Source organism: Anas platyrhynchos, chromosome 1 (genome assembly GCF_047663525.1).
Source record: "Anas platyrhynchos isolate ZD024472 breed Pekin duck chromosome 1, IASCAAS_PekinDuck_T2T, whole genome shotgun sequence".
Classification (NCBI taxonomy): domain Eukaryota; kingdom Metazoa; phylum Chordata; class Aves; order Anseriformes; family Anatidae; genus Anas; species Anas platyrhynchos.
Genome location: NC_092587.1, coordinates 59,685,303 through 59,695,816, shown reverse-complemented (window position 1 = coordinate 59,695,816; position 10,514 = coordinate 59,685,303). Strand labels below are relative to the sequence as shown.

Below are 10,514 nucleotides of genomic sequence, written 5' to 3'. Positions count from 1 at the left end.
TTTGGCAGAAAACAACTGTTTCTTTATTTTTACGCTAGAACTGATTATTACACAAAAGGCTTAAAAAAATTCAAAACAGAATGACCTGTAAATAGTGCTGTTCACAACCATGCAGGTGTTCTGACTCCATCCAAACCTCAACCAGTGCCCATGAGGACTAAGTACTGACCAGTGAACTGGAAATGGATTTAGACTGCTTTGCTACATTAAGTTCCTCAAACAATTTCATACTGCCTTCTGACAATCATAGGTAAACAGAAAAATATCTTAGTTTCCTAATAAAGAAAGGAAGCAACATGCCATTGTTTTCATCACGTCAGTGAGCAGCCAGTTGCTTCCTAGTCTTGGCTTTGGCAACGAATGATGTTATGTATGTGTTCATGAACAAAGTACATAGGGTTCTTCCATGGCATCCTCCTACCTGTTTTCATTTCAGTCTGAGCTAGTCTTGTTGCAGCTACTGAACTGTGCACTGGAACCAGGAACTGATTTGGTAGCCAAAGAACACCGTAATAAAAGAGCATTACATACCTGTATCTTACCAATGCTATTTCTATGCCATTAAGGCCTACCCTGGTCAACTGCCCAGTGATCTCCTTGGCTACTACAATCTTCTACAGTGTTTGAAATGCCCATGTTGTAGCACCAAGTAGTTTTGCTTTTCATTTTTCTAGGGCAAGGCTCCCAAGCCTCACAAACACTGAGCTCCCACTCCATCTCAGTGCCAGTTTGTTAGCTTAATGCAGTCTGATCTGAAAATAAAAACACTCCAACAAATCACGACGTAAGTAAAATCTTCATATGTATTATGTCAGTTACAGTTATGCAATGGCCAAATATTAGTAAATTCATAGCTAATATTAAATTAAAACTCTGGAAAAAACAGCGACAAACAGTTCCATGGCACGTACCATTTTTTACCATGGGGATAATGCTTACCCTTTGTCCAAAGGGACGGTGGGAACAAGTATAAATATAGAAACTGTCTCCAAACTGCAACTCTAAGCCTATGTTAATGCTCTAAACTGTCACTGACTTTCACTAAAATTATTCAGATCCAAACATAAGCAATGATTTAGGACATCAATTTAAAACAATGCTGGTGACCCTGTACCAGTCAGGCTGGATTGATTTCCGTCCACAAAGCAAACTACAGAGTGGCAATAATTTATCGCCGGTCTTACAAGAGCATATAGTATGCAAATATATAAATTTTAAACACACATTTCCCCAAATTTAACCGTGGCTGAATATTTTTAAATGATTTTTAGAACAAATTAAATGCCAAGCCCTTTCTGTTTGGATGCTTTGCTTTGTTTTTCCAGCCTGAATAAGTCTATGAATATTGTTGTAGTTATACAAGGCCAATGTTTCACTTCGCAAACATTGAAGATGAAGGAACACTTGAAGCTTCAGCACCAGAAGGAAAACAAGGAAGAGTGCAGAGGGTAGCTCCATTCGGAAGGTTAGAGCTATAACAATTATTGTTCCAGTTTGTTACAAGTAGCTCATAAAGCCTTTTATTCTAAACAGTCCTATTGTTACTGACAATCAAAGGGATTCTTATGTGGGATTACACCTTCAACACCCTAGAGCTGATACAGTTTGTAATCTTGAAGAACAGCAACACAAACCAGTTCCCCATAAGCACTGGAGAGATCAGAATACTTGTACTCTGTTGCAAAACGTCATTTCAGTTCATGCAAACCTTTGCCTTCTTCCTTAGAAGAAGGAGTTACTACACTTGGAGTTTGTTCCTGGGATTTTTCTGTTGCTGGAGTATTGACTTCTTGACCTAAGTTTTTATTTATTTGTTAGACTGAATGAGGGTAGGAAGAGAAGAGGAGCACCATAGTAACAGCAGACTAATTAACATTGCTTGCGATGACACTGATGATTTTCCCCGTTTGTCCCCTGTCTCTCCTACACTCTTCTCATTTTGCTGCCTTTTCTTTTTTCCGGAGTGTTGTTTAAAGAGCTGTGAAAGTCCATTCTTTTGAGAGAACAACATTGGTGATTTCCTTTAAGTCTTTGCTTCCATAGGAAGCAGATACCTGGCAGATTTGCAAAGGAATGCTAAATCAACTATGGAAGTTCTGCACTGTTGTCTGTTTCTGAGAAAGTCGTAGGAGTTCTTCTCTAATTGCTTTTATAAGAGAGGCTGAAGAGTGACCTGGCTGGAGGTCCTCAGTGGAACTGGTGGTGTAGCAAAGGCCCTGGCCCTGAAGGCTGTTGTGCGGAAGCTGAGCAGGGGGTGCCGAAGGCTGCCTGGCTGAAGTCCTCGGCATCTGGAATACTGGTGAGGAGGAATATTCTTGGTGTCCATGCATATGCGTCTGGAAAAAGGTAGAAATCGTTAGTGTACTTTCTGAATAAATATGATAACCCCAGAAAAGACAAGAAAGCAAAAAGGCAAAGAACAGAGGGAAAGCAGCATGGAGATGCTTCTGTCTGCTGCCACTGTTCTTTTGTTGTATGAATGAGTGATTCTTCTTATGGAGCACAAACAACAAGCATACACAAATTTGCTGGACTGCCTCAAGTTCAGGGATTTTTAAAATCTCTTTGAACATTCATTAAAAAGTCTGACTCCCTTCTATGTCTGTTATGTTTAGAAACTGAAATGGAAGGACCTGGGGAAAAACACAGAACTGGAAGTCAACGAGTTGGCTTCTCTTGCCTTGCCTTTCCATCAACTTCCTAGAAGATAATAGGCAAATCACCATCTTCCTGGTTGTAATTCCTTTGTACCATCTATAAAATAGGGATGCTTCTACTTTCACCTTCCCATCCTCTGTCTGGCTTGCCTGTCCAGAGTGTACACTTTTAAGGACCATGTAAGTGACCTGTGCCCACAAAAACACGGTCAACAGGAGAAGCAACAAAAGGCAAAAGTGGTTCTAGTCAGAAAGACTGGATTTTTCTACACTCAGCACAGTTCTACAGATCTGAGAAATACCTTCCCAGTTTAGGGACAACCATTGTTTAATGGAAGAAAGGGCTTAATTCTGTTTTTGTTCAGTAACATATATTCTTTATTGAAACATGAGAGAAACACAACAGAATCCTAAGTTTATCAGCTTGTCTACCTGGAAAAAAATCTGCTTACACTAAAATAAATCATAAATTTACAGTACACTAGGTTACTGCACTGACTCCCAGTATGGACACAAACCAGGTACATTTTGAAAAATATAAATTCCATCTGATATCCCTAAAGCAATTGCTTCCTCTTGCTGAGTATCTGTGAAGGTTGAGAGGCAGCCAGATGAAAACACTGGACACCAAGGACTTGAGGCTGTTTGAACATGCCTTAATGAACCTACAACTCAGAGGAAAGCAGCACAATCCCCTTCCAACAAGGAGCGTCCAGCTGCAGCATGTTCAGATCACAGCTATCACAATCTAGTGAGCAGTAACCTCTGCAGATAAGCCTGAAGTAGCAGCAGAGAGAGCTAAATGGGGAGGGAAGAAAAGACAGCAAGGTCAGCTAGAAGAGGATTTGGGGATGAGGGGGAGGGGAATGAAGAGATTATAAAGCTGAGACTGGAAGGATATGGGGGACCAAGAAATACTGTAGCAGCAGTGTGCAGGGAACACAAAAATGCATGGGAGTATGTTGCCTAACATCTCTCATAATATAAATGAATAAAATCCAAGCCATTTGGCTTAGGACTGAACTAAGAATAGATTCTGACTCTGTTGCATAGCTCATGCAGCCCTGATCAATTGCACAGTTAATTTGGGAAGAGAGATTAAGAGGAAAAGAAGCTTTAATGGGAGAATGATAGGTAAAGAAGATTTTCCAAGTAACATCCTGTCTTACTTCTTATAAAAGGAAGGAGATTTTAGTATTAGAAAGGAATGAATAGGTCTCTTGATTGTTCAAAATTACTGCATTTGGCAGTGAAACCTGAAACTAATTCATAAGTGGAATCTAGTTAGCAAACCTGACAAGCACTCTGTGCGTTTATAGAAAAGAGATGATATCAAAAATATTAAAAACAAATGTTCCTTTACACATGGCTCTTAACATCAAACTAAACTACATTCAGGTTACTTTCACATTAAAATATACTACATGATTCAGCTCCTATCTCATACTGTATTGAGTAAGCACCATAAGAATAGCTTCTTAGCAGACATTAGGAAGAATACCTGCTGAGGACAGTGGCTGTTTTATAACATTAAGGCTATAAAAATTTTTCTTAAATATCTCCCAAAACTAGAAGCATATATTGTTTTCATATATAACATCATAATTAAACAGGTTGAGAACTTCCAAAAACAGAGACTACTTTGGAAACCTAACCTATGTACAGCAAATTAGGGATAGGAAAGCTAGAAGAACTTTTGTCCAATTTTAAAACACTTCTTTATGAATATAAATATATGTTTATGTATTATGTAATGCTATATATGTAACAATATTTAGTTTTTTATAGCATCTATAAATTATATTTTTGTATTAAAACTTCCATCTAATTAACAGTAGTACAAAATAATAGACAAAAATATCTTTGAGTCTTTTAGTTAACTTCTTAAGGAATGAAGAGTTATGAGATCACTTTGTGCATTTGTTCATGTCCACATAATAACAGTTGAACTGTGCCAATTTCAAATGAATTTCATGTATAAATATATATATGCACATACGTGTATATATGTATAAATAAATATAAGTCGCCAATTAGATGTGACTAGATTTTTGCTATCTGCTGCTCAAGTGACCAATTGCTCCATATTGTGTTTCCTGTTAGCTAAGGTAATACAAAAATCATCTTGGTTGCTTAGACCTTCTAGATGGGAGAATGAAGGTGAATTGATGGTAACCTGCACACTGATTTTGGGTCAGGTGGCATAAGAGAGAGGTCATATTCCAATGGGAAATCAGGTGTTGACAGTACAGTAACAGGTGAGAATACTGTGAGGAAAAGGGCCTTGGAAGAACACAAATGAAGATACCTTTCAAGTTCATGGCAGAAAGAGTACTCCAGATCTATCCTTCTTAAATGCAGAGGCTAATGTTTTTGCTCAGAATGAAGGAACAGGAAGGCTGTTTGCTAAGAATGCTTTGCCAAGTTGAATACTGTTCCTTAAGGAATGTGTCTATCATTAAGTAAATTCTCCTTTCCAAAAAAGAAGAAAGAAATTTAGAGCTCTGTCCAAGTGAAGGAAACCAAACTCTGAAGGTAATTATTTAAGTATGGAAAGCTACAAGTTAAGGGCTTATCTAACAAACTTAAACTGCCTTAAGTATGCAAAAAGGCTGAGATCTTCCTTCCTTTCTCAAGGAAGAAAACAGAAAAATTGTAATTGTAAGAAGGGAGAAAAAGGGGCACAAAGGCATTGCTCTCAAGATTACTACAGTAAAGCTGTCGCAGGTCAGTCCGCTTCAAGATGCGAGTACATCTAACACTGACTGGTAGCAGGCAGCTGGACCTTTCCTGGAAATGCCACACAGTATCTTCAACCTCACCACACATTTGGTTGAATCAGAAATGTCAGCTTCTAGAAGCAGCACTGCCAAGAACATGGAATCACGATGGCTGCCTAGGAAACAATGATAAACTAATACATATTAATTTACCACATCCTGCTGTGACTGAGGTAGGAAAATAATTCATTTAGGAACACCTCTACTGTTACGTGCAAGTATGTGCCTTATTCCATGGCCCTGACTCCTGCTGTTGTGCACTGATATAGAAGACAAAAGAACGATAATAATACAAAGTAGAAGGGTAGTCTGGGACAATTTAATTAAATGTTTTCTGTTTAAAATGATCGCAAAATACAAAGGCATATTTCAAAGAAGGAAATGGAAAGCAGTATCCACCTCTGCCAGTGCTCAGAAGCAGAACTGGGTGAACTGCAATTAATGAATGAAGGCCTCGAGTGAAGAAAAAAAAGGGTTAGGGTAAAGTGAGAGAAAGCAGTTAGAGAGAAGCGAATGTGAAAGAATAGCAAGCAAAAGTTAGAAGAGCTAACGAGGGTTCGAAGAGCAAAGCAAAGAATGTCAGAGAAGCAACTGAAAGTATTCCAGGGGGGAAAAAGTTCCAAACAGTAATGCAGGAAAAAAAAAATACCCGAACATATCACTACTTTGGAAACTATGCAAATGTGTAACACAGTACTCACTGCATCTCGCCTAGCATATTCATCCTCTCCACGGTACTGGGGCCACCCTGGCCCCCCCGGCTGGCCATGCCCTGCTCTGCCTGAGGGGATCTCCACTTGTTGACCTCCGATCCTGCTAGCAATTCCCACCTGAGTGAGGTGCTGTATCTGAGAACCTTAAAAGCAAATATTGTTTTTTTCATCTTTATACACAGTCAAGTTTGCAGGGCAGACAAAATGACAACATAAAACCTTGTTGGAAGCAGGAGACAAGAAGAAAGTGGAGCACTATTTGTGTAATTAAAAAAAAAATCAGCAGAAAGAAGGCTATCAGTATAGAATAAAGAAGGAAAAGTCGTGTGCATTTTGTGCAGTTCATTTGAGTGTGATGCTTTTCATTGTCACTGCACTGAACGAAGAGGTTAAGATACGTGCATCTCAGGCATGGACTGCACTGCATTCCAAAAACATGCCAGCCCTTTTCAAACAACACTTACTGAAAGCCCTGGCAATGTTTTAATGTAAATTACTTAGCAGCAAAGAGAAGATATTTGCTACCGTAATAAACCACATTTGCATCACACTGGCAAGACCCTAACTCTCTAGGCTACATTCTATTCCATCTCTCACAAGAATAAAATACATGACTATGTAAAAGTGTAGTTCTTGCAGCTTTGCTTTATGGTTAAATATTAAACGATGCTGTCGCTGACTAACGAGAAGGTCAGAACACACTGTATCTCCTTTCAGCCTGAATGCTAACCTCCTCCTTTCTAACTCCCCTCCACCCCCCACTGCTTTCAAACACATACAAGGAGAGCAACCACCATTAATTGTAAGAGACATGGAACAGCATGCCAGCTTTCTTTTTTCCTGAATTTCCTCCCACAGGGAAACAAAATTTATTTTCTAAATGCAACAGAAATGAAACATTTAATAAACCCACAGATACATAACAGATAACTGTGTGAGTGTGTGCATGTACAAAAAGGGAGGAAAAGACAAAAACACTGGTTTACGTGATGTACTGTTAGTTCGCTTTCATATTTTCCCCGCAAAAAACAATCATTAATTGAGAAGCTTGATATTTACACATGCTGAAGGACAGTAACTAATCATCTGAATTCCTCCTAAACTTTAAAGCAAAAGATGCATGAACATCAGAGAATAGTATGAATCAGAGAATTAAATCATCATCATTAAACTGTAACAGTCACTACAGTTCTGTCATTCTCATACATTTAACAGTTAAAGGGAGAGGAGAGCAACTATCAAAATTAGGACTCATGAGTACATTATCGTATTTTTAGCCTTTTTCAAATCCCCAAGAAGAAAACACTTGTCTGGGAAAAAATTAACTGTGGCATTTGCATGGTAATAGAACATTTTATTCTTAGAATCAGTGTTTGCTGCTTAATTGCAATATGATGTTAGAATTTTACTCATGATAGCATTGATAAGCACTATGGAAATTATCTCAATATCGAATTATGTTCCGTATTTCATATGGGACAGCAACAGCACATAACTTCAGAAACTAAAAGACCCCGCTTTCATGCATACATTTCTATGAAGAATAGTGAGAAACAAAGAAGCAGCAAAGTATTGAATTACTATTTATTGGTAGGGTTATTTGGGATGTATTAATTATATAATTTGGCACCAAGGAAATTACCAATGCTTGTAAGACACTAAAAAAAAGAAGTGGCAAAGCACTGCCTTTTTCTGCAAGGTCTTACATACGTAAAGTTAATCTCTGTTTGTGACTACCTTTTTTTTTTTTTTTTTTTTTTTTTTTTTTTTTTTTTTTGGGCAGTGAAGAGAAGGGCCACATTTCAAGTGTAATACCTGAAGAAGAGTTGTATCTTAATAGTGATCTCAGGGTAAGAATAAATATGGAGAAGGATTTGCTATTATAGTGCATGTTCAACTGAAGTGTACCTGCAGTGCTTCCAACTGGTCGTGGTCGTGCCACTGATGGCATTTCCTCTGAGTATATTCCTCTGGAAGAATAATGAGCCTCAGGTGGCTGCTGGTCTGGGTGCATTAACTCCGCAGGTTGAAGAAAACCTGGACCAAAGTTCTGCCTGGGGAAAAGAAAGGACCCAAGATTCCAAAAAGTAAACTGCTTAATTAAAAACAGTTGTGGCAAGTATACCTCATACAACACCTATTTGTGATGACTTTGAAGTAACTTTTTTTTTCCTCCTTGATGTCCTGCATCACAGATGAAAATGAGTTAGAAACCCTACCAAAAATTTCAGGCAAGTGTTTTTCACATGTTGCAGCCTCCTCAATGCAGAGGAAAAGCTGACCTTGTTTTCCCCTTGGTTAAAAATGTATCTTCAGGGAAAAAAAACACAAGCAACCCAACACAGAAAAACCAGGCCAGTAGTGATGAAGCTGCGTACTATAGCAACATACCTGAATCTTACTCAAGAGTTGCTGGGCATAAAATTGATGTCTAAATCTAACCATACAAACTGTATTACATGTGTATTTCATGAACAATTATTATTTCATCAAGTTTTCTGAACATTTTCGAGAAACCCTACAATTCCTTCACAGAACAAGAACAGACAAGGAGATGTAAATGCTGCTTTCCCTGTGCTTCCTATTAGCATACCCTTAACCTTGACATGGAGAAGGTATGTTCTAAAAGAATGACGGCTGCTGAGTTTTCAAGGAGTATTCATTCTTTTCATTATGGGGGAGGTGTGAGCACCTAAACTTCAGGTGCTTAGTTACAAGGCTGATCTCTTAAACTGCAGGTATGATTTAAGGAAAGGGACGTGCTCCTCAACAGGCATTACAAATATTCAAAGCAAAAGGTTAGGTTCACTAAATCATTTTCTGCAGAAGCCCATCTCTCATGGTTGATTATAGAAGAAACAAGTGAGACAAACACACTAAGTCAAGCACATGAGGTTACACTAAGCAAGGACAGGGGCCTAATTTTATATTCCTTTTAGCACAGTAGCACCGAAGCTGTTCTAGGCTATGGACTGCTACCTAGGCAAAATGGAGGTGTTGAAGAATGGACTTTTTTTTTTTTTTTTTTAAACAGGAAAATTCCATGACTGCATCTAGTTCAACCTATTCTTGATTTGTGCTTTATTTGGAAACTGACCACTTTTGTATGAAGACCAGATAACAAAGACGGCTGAGATAAAAATAAATAGTCTAATAAAGCCAAGTAAGAGCATAATAAACTAAAACAAGTAATTGTAAAATAAAGCTCTAAGTACTTGGCATGCAGCATTAAATGAAAGACGTGTAAGGGGTTCAAGGTGCAGAAATCCCATTGTGGAACTGCCAGAATCTCCCCACCTCCCATGCATACATTCCCAACTGTCCACTCAGTGGATCCAGAAGAAACAATTTTCAGCCAGACTTGTGAGCTCGTTAAAATAAATGCCTGAATGGGTAAGTAATGTTTAACAGTGTCACTTCTGTTACTTTAATCACTGCAACCAGCAAAGGATGTGATCATCTGGCACTTAATGTCTATAATGCAGAGTTGGAATCTTGATAAATTATTACAATTTTTGATGATGTCTTTAAAGAAAATACCTTCTCAGCATTACTGCAAACGTTTTATTTTTGTGCCAATTTTTCTGAATACAAGATCCTATCCTTTCTTCTGATGGGTTTGTAGCTGAAAGGTATAAGTTTAATAACCCACTACCTTCTCTTAATTTTTTTTAATAGATAGACACAGCTACTCTTCAAAGTCAAGCAGAGATCAACAGAAGAGTCCAAAATGGGATACATCTCTGAATCTGTATCATACAGGCTTTTTAGTGCTACTTCCTATTACCAGACTGAGACCGAGCCTCCAATTTATCTTTGCATATTAAAAAAAAAAAAAAAAAAGGTTTAATCTCCAGTTATTAAATTAACTGTGGAGAAGCTGCCCACCAAATCAATTTTACACCACCAAGCCACTATAGCTAAGCATCTCTGTTGCATTATGTGGTATTTTCTGGTAAAAAACAAAAACAAAAAAAAAAACCTGTTAATTGTACCTTTATGTTTACACAGCTGATATGTGACCTAGGTCTTTCACATTTAATTTTTTTTTTTTTTTTTACCTAAGTTGGTTCCAGCCCATTAAAGATGCTGACTGCATTTGTGCAGAGAAGGGAACAGGAGGTTACCCAACTATTATTCCTTGCATTGGGTATTTAAGCCAATGGACTATGACATTGATACATGCCTCCTAATCATACTGACTGCAGGTCATTTTTAGTTCCTCAAGTTAGTAAGCTGTTTCTATCAATTTACATCATCATTTTCTGAATTTGAGCATAAACCCCAATCTACAACCCTGAGAAGAACCCTTTCCATGTTTTTCATGTTTCCATGTTTTCTCTATTCTGTATACCTGCAAATCC

General features: G+C 38.0%; 1 protein-coding gene across 3 annotated transcripts in view; it reads right to left on the bottom strand.

The window, feature by feature from the left end:
• The window catches only part of KIAA1549 (KIAA1549 ortholog), a 138,033-nt gene continuing 127,519 nt past the window's right edge, over positions 1 to 10,514 (bottom strand). For 2 of the 3 annotated variants that reach the window (XM_072038775.1, XM_027449068.3), the window contains exons 18-20: positions 8,059 to 8,204; positions 6,139 to 6,293; positions 1 to 2,336 (exon numbers count right to left, since the gene is read on the bottom strand). In XM_072038775.1, the coding sequence (XP_071894876.1) occupies positions 2,082 to 2,336; positions 6,139 to 6,293; positions 8,059 to 8,204 (556 nt within the window). In that variant the 3' untranslated portion in view covers positions 1 to 2,081. The remainder of the gene's footprint in view (positions 2,337 to 6,138; positions 6,294 to 8,058; positions 8,205 to 10,514) is intronic. The other variant, XM_072038779.1, reaches the window with a different exon arrangement.